This window comes from Ambystoma mexicanum, chromosome 3q (genome assembly GCF_040938575.1).
Source record: "Ambystoma mexicanum isolate Mex_15411 chromosome 3q, UKY_AmexF1_1, whole genome shotgun sequence".
Classification (NCBI taxonomy): domain Eukaryota; kingdom Metazoa; phylum Chordata; class Amphibia; order Caudata; family Ambystomatidae; genus Ambystoma; species Ambystoma mexicanum.
Window position 1 is genome coordinate 335,379,985 of NC_090926.1, and position 14,100 is coordinate 335,394,084.

Here is a 14,100-nt window from a genome sequence, read left to right on the forward strand (position 1 = left end):
CCAGGCAGGGCTGTCCTCTGTCGCTGATGCTATATATATGATAGTGTATCTATATCGCGCTCGTACACAAGTGTTTCAGAGCATGAAACACAATGGCGCATACATACATACATACTGGTGTTGGAGCCGTTTGCAGTGTTTCTGTGCTCTGAGTTCACAGATGCCAGATATTGTTCGACGGGGCAAACCATTTGATCTCGTTGTATGCCGATGACTGTCTTTTATATATGCATGACCCTGCACATAATCTCCCCATGGTGCTGGAGGTATTAAACCATTTTGCAAAGCTTACTGGCATCTCCTTCAGTAAACAAATGTCCTCTATATTCCTGCTTGCTGGACTCCATACCTGTAGTCTGGAAGAACTCCCATAATTGGGGATCTGGTGGCAAACCCAGTCATTTTAATATTTGGGGGTCAACATCTGGCACCTGGCTAGTCATATGCAAGTGGATGGTGAGGGCTGTGCAAGGGACGTCGGCATCCATGAACATTTGGAAGCGATTGCCACTCTCGCCGATGGGGAGAGTTGCATAAGTCAAAATGGTGGTGTTGCCTCGACTATTGTACTTCTTTGCTAATGTCATGTTCCTTATCCCGCGCTCGTTTTTATAATTTTGAATATAATGGGTTTCTTTGGGGTGGGAAGAGGCATAGAATTGCACTATCTACGCTGAGGTTGCCTTATGAGGACGTAGGGCTCAATTGCCGTGGCTTGAGCTGTACTACCTGGCGGCTCAGGCACAGTAATTAGCTAAATGGTTGGAAGATGATCTAACATTGGACACCTCGCTGATGTGTGGCGCTATAAGGCTGGTCATTCTCAAGGAGACTCTGTGGCTTGCAGAGGGCTGCTTACCACATAGGCTGTACATATTAGACATGGGGATGATGATTTGGCATAGGATGAGAAGGGTCCTGGGGTTAAGGTGCCCATACTCCCCGAATATGTCTTCATCTGCGAGCCTATGTTGGGACACATGCGACTTGTCCTTATTTTGAAGATGGTGGGAAGGTCTGGGCCTTGCCACTTGGGGGGGTCACCTTTAAGGACAGGGTTATCAGGGACTTTTCGGAGGTGGTTGATGAGTATGGGATAAACAAGGGACATTTCTTGGGGTACATGAGGCTTACTAGCTTTGCCAAGGAGAAGTGGCCCATATGGCCAGTGGAACCCAAGTGTGATGAGGTACTGACCATCCCCACACCCTCTGGTCCCCTGTGATGTTCCCTTGTGCCCCCCACCCTTCTCGCACACAGGTGTTGCCTGTTTTGCTGGATCTTTCTACCCTGCCCCCATTCCCTCCTTCCAGCCTACTTCTGCAGGAGTCTGTCCTGATACATTCTGTATTCACCATCACAGTCATGCGGCCAATGCTGAATTTGACTTTTATGGACTTCATTGATTGTGTCACCCTTTCTCAACTCTCATGGTGGACTTCCTTTGCATCTTGTACTCATGGTGCCTGTGAATCATGCTATTCCCATCTTCGTCTTGTATCCTGGCTTGCAACATTATGTGTTACTACTGACTTCTGCAACTGTATTTGCTCTCCCCTCTTGCTTCTTCAACCTTTTTGACTGCTTACTCTCTGTTCTCTCCTCTCCCTTTCTCCCTTTTCATATCTCCTCTCCTCCTCCCCTTACTTTCTTCTATGCACTTACTCTATCACAATTGTACCTGGACCTAGTATGATAGCAGCCTCGCCTGTGTCCTCCTCCTCCCTTTACTTGTCCCCCCCAACTCCAGCACTATCTGAAATGTCATCAGGCCTAGTACGATAGTCGCTTCTTTTCCTCCCCTCCCTTTCTGCACCCCTCTCCCTCACCTTTTGTTTTTCTCCGGCTCTACCAGAAATGTCGTCAGGCCTAGTACGATAGTCGCCTGTCTGTTTCCATTTCCTTCCCACTCTCCCCCTCCCTTCCTTATCTATGTCTTAGCTCTTGCACTATCTGAAATGTTGTCATGCTGAGTACGATAGTTAATTTCACATCCTTACTGTTCATAGCCTGTAAGAATGTCATTGTATTTTCCCTTGTTCCCTCCCTTGCATTGAAGCGCTTTGAAACACATTGTGTATAGGTGCTATATAAACTATCATATCATATTATAAAGCTTGGAGGATGGTTGGAAACCCATGACACGCCTATATCAGAGTCTGCTTGTGGGTGCGAGTGTCTGAGCTGCACGAACCAGAGGTGCATGGGAGGCAGACTTAGAATGTGTGCTAGAGGATAGTGTGATGAAACCGAGATGATTCACCCAGAAAACCTGGCCTGGAACCCTTCTCATTTTGCCAGGGAAAGGCAGATGCTTTCTGATCCTGACCCTGGGGGCTGCAAAGAGAATCACATGGGGGGGACAGGCCAGGAAGAATCGAAAACCCACTTGTATAACTGTCCCCAAGACCACAAACTTCTAATGGCCTATTGTAAAATAGAAACTGTTAAAAAACATTGTGGACTTCAAGTCCCACAATTCTCAACATACTGGGACAAGAAAAAGGACTGCAGAGGCACAAGACTGCAAGTTTCAGCCTATTAGGGATAATGACCTCCACCTGAGGGCGACTGGGAGGCATAAAAGGCTGCCTCAGGTGCAGACCATTAAAAAGATCAGTCGAGAAGGTGGAGTAGTTTTGACATCTCCACAGGGCAGCGGAAGCAGCAGTCAGATGAGAGCTGAGACGTCGGGGCCACTGTGGTGTGTAAAACGGATACCTGTCCTGAGAGGGTCCCTTATACTTCAATCCTTGATTGGAGAGGTTGTGCAGCGGAAAGCGCACCATTTAACAGTTTTCCCCATTGTAAGACAAGCGCCGGTGGCAGGCGAGAACCGGAGAGCTGTGAGAGACAGGAGAGCTCTGCTGTTGTCAGACACGGAAAAACAGAAGCAGAGGACCTGGAGGCAGCAAGGCAAACGGACACAAACCCCAGACCCGGTGAGTTCCCTGTTAGATTGTGACCCCAGAGTGCTTTGTAACCACCCGCTGGCCAAGTGCAGGGGCCTTAAACTCAGAAATAACATAAGTCAAGTAAAATAGAAGAAAAGGAAAGTTTCTGAATACCAAACTAATGTAAAGCGGGCTAATTATTCTGTTGCAAACCAACCTGATTTTAAAAGAAGCAGATGGTAGAACACAAGCCTAATTATCAGACTAGAAGGGTGTGATTACAACATTTTGGGTCATATGAAAAGCCAACAACAACAAGAGAGGGCAATAACACAAGAAGGAAATGCAAACCACTGTTGCCAAAGCCAAAAGAGAAACATTCCAAGGCAATTTATAAAGAACTAGTATTGGTCAAACCAAAAGAAGGCAATTGAGAATGTCATTGTTTGTAGAGACTATTGACCATATGTAAAGGAAGTCATAAGAGGAAATGGCTTACACCTACATTGCCAAAGCCAAAGAAGCGTGAAAGTAAGACAGAAGCATCATCAGAATTTGGCTAGTGTGAAAGGGGAGAAACAAGATGCCAGGAAGGCTGCCCTTCTGATAGAAGGCATTCAGAAGGAGTGAAACCTAACCTGTATTGAGTGTGGCAATCACAGATGTGTAACAAATAGCACCAATGTGGTCTGCCCTGAAGACATTCTTAAACTTGAGGTTGTGGGGCAAAAGGCATTTCTAGCTGGTTTGAAGACAACCCTTACCACATAAGTTAGTAGTTTATTCTGGCCTCGCAGGAGAGTACACCAGGTCAGATATCTTTGTAGTATTTTCTTGTGTTCTGGCAGGAGAGTACACCAGAACTGAGAACTTTGTAGTAGTTGGCCTGGCAGATGAGTGGACCAGGTGTGAGCCATTGAAGTAATGTGGTGTGGTTTAAATTCTCAAAGAAGAAGTTGAAGAATCACTAAAGTGTTTTTGTGGATTAAAGCAGAATCATCCTGACAATTTAATATCACTGAAGCAAGTGATGTGAACTGCTGCAGAATAATGTTATAGTGTCAAACAAATGGTTTTGTGAACTGATGCAGAAATATCCTGATAAAGACCTTTTTGTTGAAATTAATGAAGTAAGGACGTATTATTTGTTGCAAGTGGAAAAGAGGAAAGCTTTGTTGAACACTTGTAAACTGTTTGTTGAATTCAAGTTAAAACATTGTGTTATCAAGTTGGAACAAAAAGAGAACTGAAGTGGAACTTTTGATATGAGACAGGATTTCCTTAGCCTTTTGGAACTGTTGAACAAACAAAATCCTGCTTGCATCTGGGGAAGGGGAATTCACTCAGATTATAAGAAGAGACAGTTGTCATGATGTGGACTTAACTGTTACATTTGTTGCTTTTGAACTGCCATATATTACCTTGTTAAGTTGATGTATGTATAAGTGCTATGAACAGAAACCTTTTGTTAGAGTGTTTCCTTATTTTAGGCAGGAAATTCCATGTCAGGGTAGGGCAAGTGAAGCATTTATCCAACCTTTTGAGTTAATAAAATGGGATCCTTTGAGAAACTTTCACAAACTTGTCCGCCCTACAGTTCTGACCCCTCACAATAGGATAGGCAGTGATATGCAGCATTGGAAAAAAGGTTTCTAGAAACACACAATTCCGTCTGCTGTAGTTGAATATCCTGCATAGGACAAACATGACTGCACACAGGGTTGCACGCTATAATGAAAGTGCGTCCACGGGATAACCATAGTGTGTGGGTGAGCCTGCATATTTCCTGCATAAGGTTTGGCTATGCCCTAAGGTGCGCTCCTTCTGGCTCCAAATTCAACATGCACTGGAGGCAGCGGTTGTGTGTAGGTATGCCTGCTGGGTGTGTACCCCCACCCAGACACATTTAAGCATGCAGTTAAAGTTATGGACCTGGCCTACATTCTTTCCAAGCGCAAAACTGCCATGTCTTGGAGGATGTGTGCAGGTCCCTGCTACACTGTGTGGTGAAGAGATTGGTTAAGGTGGTACAGGGCCTTGAAAAGTGGCATGAATGAGCCCACTCTAAAACTTGTTCGCTTGGAAAGCACTCCTGCAAGCGGTTACCCCGCTTCGAAGATAAACCCCTTTGAGCGATCAGTAATACATGCACATCTGTCTTTGGTATTTTATACATTGATTCACAGATTCATTTAATTTGTTTTGTGGGATGTACTGTGCTGAATCCCCCTGCAATGTGTGATTTAGATACCTGTGCCCATTCGTTTTCCGTGCCTATTATCAAGAAATGTGCTATTCAATGCTTATGTTGGCCTGTTAATAGCCCAGTTTTGGGGTTTTATTGTGTTTGTTTATGTTTATAGTGTTTCTTTTCGTGCTTATCCACAGAATTGTAATAAAAAGATTTTAAAATAAATGAGTGGCTTGCTGGGGACTGCCTTGTGCTTCTGGTTTCTGTCACACAGATCTACCCACTAATGTCGACTGCACGGGGAGACGCCCACTCGTCTGCTTTGCCCACCCCCTGCTCAGCCCCACACATGGGAGCCTCTTCTCTCTGCTGACATTACAATTGGCCAGCAACATTTCGCAAACTTGAAAGCAACTTTTTGCAGTGTCAGTGTAAGAAAATTGGAGAGTTACCAGAAAATAATGCATTTCTGAGTTCACTTTCTCAGGAATGTGACACGCCTACACAAACATCGTGTCTGTATATGTACACCTTTATTCTATGTCCCGGTGTTCCTCACTAACAACTTCTGCACTCTACTGCCAACAACTATATCCCTCTATCCCTATTGCATGTGACTAGCCAATAAACATGTATGCTGCCACTCTGGGGCCTCTACTACACCCTACGTGCAGATCTGCTGTTCTATTTCTCCTGGCCTATCTTTACTGCGTTCTGCTGCTCTTATTGGCCCCTGCTGATTCTTACTGCCCGGTGCTGACCCTGCCACACCCTTATGATTCTCAAGTGTAACCCGGGCTGTCACTGTCCAGCAGGGGAGTTGCTAGGTCTGGAAAAGATCCGGGGCTACACTGATGTTGGAACTCTTGGGACTGGGGGCTAGCTAGTCTTTTGGCTGTAGCTCCTGAGATTCTATCCGGGGCTACAACCAAAAGATCAGGGGCTATAGCCCCCGTAGCCCCCACCTAGCAACGCCCCTGCTGTCCAGCCCATGTGGCCCCTTTCTTTCTGAAGGTTTACTCAGCTCCTTCACATGCTCCAACGGATGTGTGTTCCTCACTGCTTGACCATTCTAGCACAGGGTGCCTTTTATTGCCCACTGATGCCGATTGCCACAACAGAGGCTGTCATAGCTGCTTGAAGCTGGCTCCTGCTAGCACCCTGCTGCTCACTAATGATCCCAACTGCCTCTTGCTTCATCTATTGGTCGGCTACCACTCCGCCCCTCTCACCTATTGACATCAATTACCCTATGCTAGCCCAAACTGCTCACTACTGATAGCCCCAGCATCACCCGACTGCCCACATTGGTCCGTTTCTGTCGACCGCTGCCCTTAATACCCTGTGATGCCCCTTAATACTCTCAGATAACCCAGACCATATCCTGCTACCCTTTCTATCCTCTACTGCATCACCTGTTACTACCAATGGGGCACTCCTGCTACCATTCTCCCTACTACTGCCAGCTGACACAGGCCTAGATGTACCAGCCCATGGCCCAACCTGTGTACAACAGCCACACCTGTGCAACTTTTGCCAGCCAGAGGTGGGAATAAAGGCCCTTTAGGGAGACCCAGGGTTGCTCAGCAGCCCCCATACTTACCACGTTCTTTATGATCTCGTCTTTGCCGTCCTGCCGCTGTACCTTCAGTAGGTGGTAACAGAAGTCAAACAGGTCAAAGCGGCGCTGCTGCCCAAGCAGGACTATGACGGCGCAGCCAGCCCAGTTCAAGCCATCTCCAAAACACTGCCTGTGGAGGGAAAGGGGTTATCAAACAGGTTCTTCTGGAAAGATGTAATGTGTTGAAATGAGGCGTATGGTTGCAGGGTTACACGAGGAGCTTGAGTGGCGCAGAGATGCTGCATGTTTCTTTGACACTGCAAGCAAAGGTATATTGTTTGCATTTATCTGTAATTAGGTGACTAGTTCCACTTTTAGGGCCAATATGGACCTACTGATGATGCCCTAGAAGATGGCCAAGTAGTGGTTTTCCCTAGAGGGACAGTGGCAGTACTAGAGGTACATAATGATCATGGGTGTAATTTTAGGGGGGCCAAGGGTGTTTATCCCACCACAAACGTTTGTGGCACACCATTTTGTCCCATTCATTTGGCAGGGGCCCCTTTCCTTTAGATGTCATGTCCCCCCAACATTTTCAGCACAGTTACTCCATTGATAATGATCAAATGGCAAGGGCTATACGGTGTGAGATAGGGGGAGGTGGCCGAGGAACAAGTGAGGCTGGAAAGTGTGGGAGATATTCAGTGTCTCAGCACCATACTTGCCAACATGACCCATTACAATCTGTAGGTGCGTATCCAGTCCAGTTTTCTTTCTTTGCATTCTCTGGTGGAAAACTGCCAGCTATTGTCACAAACTTTAAAATAGGCAGGATCTGAGGCATCTTGAACCCTGGCATTCAGGAGAGACTTTGTATTGGTCAGGTGTACTACTTAAGACAGGATGGGTGGCCTGCTGATACTTGGCACCTACGCATGATCTGCACAACACTTAGATGTTCGATGTAGGGAAGGATCTTTGCTCAGCAGAGAGGAGGCAGGCTGGGCAGGCTCAGTGCTTGACCCATCTGTGGCACTAGCCAGTGTGAGGTCACATTTCAATCCATGTGGTACCTCTGACCCCCTAGCACTCAACCCTAGGGCAGTACTGTTATGTATTGTTTTGGCATACATATGTATGAGATGTTGTATAGATAACATTGCATTCTGGAACTTGTAGTCCTGGATTTCCTCTTCATAAATCCAGGACCAAATGTTTCAGAATGCAAAGGTAAAATGAGAAGTGGACTAGCCTCTCCCGAATGGAATGGATAATGTTGACATGTTTGATGTTCGCATGGTGTGTTGTCCATGTGAAACAGAGTGGGTGCAGCAATGTAATGTCAGAGGCAGATTTTTTTTATTTTGGCTTTTTGTGAAGCCTTCACACCCCTATTAGTCCGCATCCAGTGAGAACTACTTACTCGGTATGGGGTGGTGATGTGGCTGAGGCAGCACATTGCTCCAACTTACTCTGCTGTGAACTCATTGGTTCCCACGGGGATGCAATAGACAAACTGCATGGCACTCCAGAGGCGGTGGAACTCCACGCACTCATCCACGTGCATGACGCCGTTGGTGGGAGGCGGACCACGCCAGATGGCGTCCTGGAGATAGCTGCGAATCCGCGTCAGGATCACCTCAAACATGGACAAGCCGCAGCACAGGCGCTCCTTAGTCAGCAGGTCCCCTTCTCGGGCAATGGCAATTTGCTGAAATTGGGGCGAGCGGGAAAAGAAAAACTGAGCTTTAAATCCAGGCTGTCTCTGCCCTTCTCACTACACACAAACACACACACTCATTCTCGCCCTCTGTTTCTCGCTCATTTCCCACTCTTACTTTCTCTCTCACTCTCACCTTCTGCTCTCTTTGTCTCCCCCTCGGTCTCTCTCACATAGGCTCTTTCACCACCCTCTTCCTCCAATGCAACCACTGATGAAAATGATAGGCGGGGAAGGGATCTGGGGCCGCATTACAGAAACTATGCACTGGTGCAGGTGCAAAGTTACACCATATTAGCACTAGGATAACGTTTACCATAGTGCAAAATTGGGGCTCGAATTAGAAAATATTTACACCATGACAAGCATACCTGCCTACATTTGAAAATCAAAATTCCTGAGATGTATGCCCTGCCCACAGCAACACCCACCTGTCAAATTTCAGCCAACAATTCTGTCAAATACTTTAGCTGGTGCATCTAGCATGACTAATATACAGTAACCAGCGCGGCCTGTAACCAGCGCGGCCTGAAACCGAGGCTGAGCCTCATTTACATCAGCGGTAACCGCCGGCAGGCGGATCACGCCGGCGGCCAGCTCCAAGGCCACTCTAAGGCCTGTTGGGTGCCTGTTCGGAGCCGTAGGAGCCAAGGGCCAGGATCTCTGCCCTTTCAACTCCAGGATCTCTCACTATCAGAAGTTGGAGTCGCCCTCAGCCGCATTATACTGATTCTAAACATGTATGGTACATTGGCCATGTACAGCACCATGATACCTATCAGCTTAACTGAACTGTTTTGGTGAGTAATGCTTAACTACATAAGACGGCTAAGTTCTTTTAAGAAATAACTGAAGCGATACACCTACATTTGTAATTGTTGATTTTCTAACAACAAAAGCGGTAACAATCACCAGCTGCGCAAATTCTGAGATTTTCTAACGTTAAACAAATTGTACGCATTTCTTAATGTGTGATTGGAGCTCTCTCACTTACTGAACAGCTATCATTCTATAGTACTCAAGAAGCAAGTACAGTAGACACGAATACATGTTTACTCATACACAGCAATGCCCTCAACACCACAGATCCTTCTTGGTATCATGCGCCCCCCCGACCATGTGGTAGTCTTTTTCTACTAACTGGTCCAACTTGCAGAGTTATCTATATGTCTGTAGCCATTTCTAGCCCAAATGTGATTACCGAATTTAGGTGAACCCCTTGCCTACTTGCATCTACTTGCACATGCCATTTTTAGCCTAAATGTGATTACTGTTCTTAGGTGAACCCCTTGCCTACTTGCATCTACTTGCACATGCCATTTTTAGCCTAAATGTGATTACTGTTCTTAGGTGAACCCCTTGCCTACTTGCATCTACTTGCACATGCCATTTTTAGCCTAAATGTGATTACTGTTCTTAGGTGAACCCCTTGCCTACTTGCATCTACTTGCACATGCCATTTTTAGCCTAAATGTGATTACTGTTCTTAGGTGAACCCCTTGCCTACTTGCATCTACTTGCACATGCCATTTTTAGCCTAAATGTGATTACTGTTCTTAGGTGAACCCCTTGCCTACTTGGATCTACTTGCACATGTCATTTTTAGCCTAAATGTGATTACTGTTCTTAGGTGAACTACTTGCCTACTTGCATCTACTTGCACATGTCATTTTTAGCCTAAATGTGATTACTGTTCTTAGGTGAACTACTTGCCTACTTGCATCTACTTGCACATGCCACCTTTAGCCTAAATGTGATTACTGATCTTAGGTGAACCCCTTGCCTACTTGCATCTACTTGCACATGCCATTTTTAGCCTAAATGTGATTACTGTTCTTAGGTGAACCCCTTGCCTACTTGCATCTACTTGCACATGCCATTTTTAGCCTAATTGTGATTACTGTTCTTAGGTGAACCCCTTGCCTACTTGCATCTACTTGCACATGCCACCTTTAGCCCGAATGTGATTACTGTTCTTAGGTGAACCCCTTGCCTACTTGCATCTATTTGCACATGCCTTTCTTAGCCTGAGTTGCGAACTCAGGTAAACCCCCTGTCTATTTACACATGCCAAACCGTACAATGTACCTCAGCAAGAGCCAAACAGCCACCCTACTGTATCTCCTCATACATATATTACACCTTACCATCTTCATTGCCACCATAACCATGTACCCTGCAGAAAATGCACCCTGTCCAACCCTAGAAAGAAACACTAGACTACGAGCCAGACTACCCCGTCTCTACGAGCCCATCTACCACAACAAGAGACCCACCCTGCAACACACCAAAATCCACCCGAGCCACATCACACCCTGCTACAACTCCACCCAACCCAAACTCATCCCTATAACAATCCAGGATACACCCAACACTACCACTATATCCGGAGCTTTGATCAACGCCAGATCGATAATGGCCCACGCCACAGAAATAGCAGACACCTTATCCTCAAACAACCTCGACCTCCTAGCTATCACTGAATCATGGCTGCACGAAGCAGCAGGCCCAGCACTCTCAATAGCCATTCCAGAAAATTACCAAATAATCAGAATGGACAGGCCCAACAACAGAGGAGGCGGCCTAGCCATCATAGCTAAAACAAACCTCGAGCTAAGACCACTGCCTCAAGCACCTCTCAAATCCTGCGAACTCCTAGTAGCCAAACTACCCATCTCAAACTGTCGCACCTTAACCATCCTTCTAATATATAGGCCACCCGGCCCCATTGGCTCATTCGAAGCAGACCTATCCAGCCTCCTAGCCAACAACATAAAAGACACCACCCAAATATTATTGCTAGGCGACTTGAATCTAGGACTAAACGACCCTGACGACAAATCAGCACAAGCTATAGCCAACATGCTAGATGAACACGGCCTAATCCAAAGAGTGCTCACCCCCACCCATAATAAAGGTAGGACCTTGGACTGGATCGCCACTCTAAACTGCGACACCGTCATTACCAAAACCACTCCCCAGCACTGGACAGACCATCACCTCATTGACTTCACCTTATCTCTCAATAAAGAAGTCAACAAAAGAAAAATCATGGCACCACCACTACCCACTAGAGCAAAAAAAAACATAACCCCTGACAACCTCCTACCACTACTACTGCCAACCCTCAATGCTCTCCCCGATAATCTAAAACCAGAACGCCTAGTAGAAAACTATAACAATACCATAAAAAAAGGACTAGACATCATTGCCCCTCTAAAACTGCAAAAAAGCAAACAGCAAGCCCACCTGAACACCTGGTTCACCCCACATCTGAAAGAACTTAGACTGCACAAAAGAAAACTTGAAAGCCAATGGCGCAACTCCCCTACAGAAGAGAACAAATCACAACTCAAACTTTATGCAAACAACTACAAAAAAGAAATTCTACTCACCAAAAAGAAACTATTCAATGAAAGAATCGAAAAATCGAGCTCCAACACCAGAGAACTATTTGCTATACTAAGGGAACTAGAATCCCCTATACCCCCACCAGACAATATAATTAAAGATAAAGTATGGTGCACCAGCGTCCAAAACGCCCTAACTAATAAAATCAAAACTCTCCAAACCAAAATCGCTCTGAAAAAAGACTCTCTCACCACCAATGAAGCATCTCCCAGCAACCACGACAAAACAGCCAACCGTCCAGGCCAGAATCTCTTCAGATTTACCAAAATATCTATCCCAGAAACAGAAAAAGTTATAGCCTCACTTAAACCATCTAACTGCAAAGGCGACAACTGCCCTCCCCAGATAATCAAGGATGCTGCTAGGGATCTAGCCCCCTTTATAACCAAGCTGATCAACGCATCCTTCTCCTCCAACACCATACCAAGTAACCTCAAAGAATCTTGGGTCCTGCCTCTCCTCAAGAAGCAAACCCTAGACCCCGCTATTCCCACCAATTACAGGCCCATCACCACGGTGCCATTCCTGTTAAAGATAATAGATAGAGTAGCATACCTGCAGATTCAGCAATATCTTGAAACTCACAAACTACTAGACACCCACCAATCAGGCTTCAGACCGAAGCACGGCACCGAAACAGCCTTAATCGATCTTAAAACCCAGATCAATGAGATTAACGACAAAGGGAACACTGCCATGTTACTACTCCTCGATCTGTCGGCAGCATTTGACCTGGTAGATCACGCAGTCCTGTGCGAACACCTGGCCTCAGCAGCCCACTTCTCGAAAGAGGCCATAGCCTGGATCCAATCATTCTTGGACAACCGAACTATGAGGGTCTTCTCCACCCTAGCCTCAGCAGACCCCATTAAAATAACCTGTGGGGTGCCCCAAGGCTCCTGCGTCTCTCCCACCCTCTACAACATCTTTACCAAGCCCCTATTTGACAAGTTGGACAGACTGGGTGTCTCATATACCAATTATGCAGATGACACCCAGATCCTCATACCCCTTTCAGGCAACTACGCTTCAGATACGGCCTTGGTAAACAAAATATATCTCATCATTCAGGCATGGATGGCCACACATGGTCTATGTCTAAATGATGAGAAAACCGAAATCCTGCTCCTCGGATCCAATACCAATCTCAAAAAACTCAGTTCCAACTATAAGGCCTTCAACATTGATGGCAACACCATCACAGTGGCCAAAACAGTGAAAACACTAGGCTTTCACCTTGATGCAACCATGTCACTAAAAAAACAAGTTAACTCACTAGCATCCTCCACCGCTTACACATGCAAGCTAATTAGGGCAAGTAGAGCCTTCCTCACCCAAGCTAGCTGCATCATCATAGCCAACGCCCTAATACTATCCAAACTGGACTATTGCAACGCCATGTACCTAGGAGCCAACAAATGCATAACCAACAAACTACAGACACTACAAAACAACGCTCTCAGAACAGCCCTCAACCTACCCTCCAAGGAACACATCTCCAACAAAAGGAGAGAACACAAATGGCTTAAAATCCACGACCGCATCTCCCTCAAAACGGCATCACTCACCTACAAATGTTTAAACAACGCAGCCCCCCCCTATCTCGCATTCAGAATAAAGAAAAAAACGTCCACCCGCCCCACCAGATCGATTAATTCCTACTGCCTGCAGGTACCCAATTTCAGACAAAAGAAAACCGGCGGCAGCAGCTTCCCTGTCTTGGCAGCCCAACACTGGAACGCCCTCCCACTCTACATTAGGACAGACCAATCCTACTATAGCTTCAGGCGAAACACCCTCACTTGGCTGCGGGCCAATGATCCTCACGACTAACCCTGCCATCTAATCTGATCATGCCAGTGCTATAACCTGACTACCATGCACAGCCTTAAATATGTAAATATGTAAATGCAACCGAACTGCCCCTATGCACAGCACTAATTATGTAAATTTGTAAGCTTTCGCTCAATTATATGTATATATGCACATCCCACACAATGTAACTGTAAATGTAATGCTCTTTTTCTCATGCCTATCTTATTCTGTAACCAAGTTTTTATGTAATCCTATCTTCCTGACCTCTGTTGCGCCCTGTTACCTCTGGGTTTTGCGCGCTATACTAAATAAATAAACAAACAAACAAACATAACCAGACATCTTGTGATCTTCCTGGTTTCCACGTTAGAGGCATTTTTGCCTAGGCGACTAATAATGGTAAACAATATGAGCAATGTTATACACCAGGCATGAAGAGAATATGAAGAGACAAGGGAGATTATTTCGGCGGCGCCGCCACCTTTTGCTTACTATAGCATTGAATGAA

At 45.9% G+C, this 14,100-nt stretch overlaps 1 protein-coding gene across 2 annotated transcripts in view; it reads right to left on the minus strand.

The window, feature by feature from the left end:
* The window catches only part of CYFIP2 (cytoplasmic FMR1 interacting protein 2), a 279,833-nt gene that overhangs the window by 15,220 nt on the left and 250,513 nt on the right, over positions 1–14,100 (minus strand). The window contains exons 29-30 of one of the 2 annotated variants that reach the window (XM_069653932.1): positions 8,119–8,357; positions 6,689–6,836 (exon numbers count right to left, since the gene is read on the minus strand). In XM_069653932.1, coding sequence (XP_069510033.1) covers positions 6,689–6,836; positions 8,119–8,357 — 387 coding nt within the window. Of the gene's footprint in view, positions 1–6,688; positions 6,837–8,118; positions 8,388–14,100 lie in introns of both variants that reach the window. The other variant, XM_069653931.1, reaches the window with a different exon arrangement.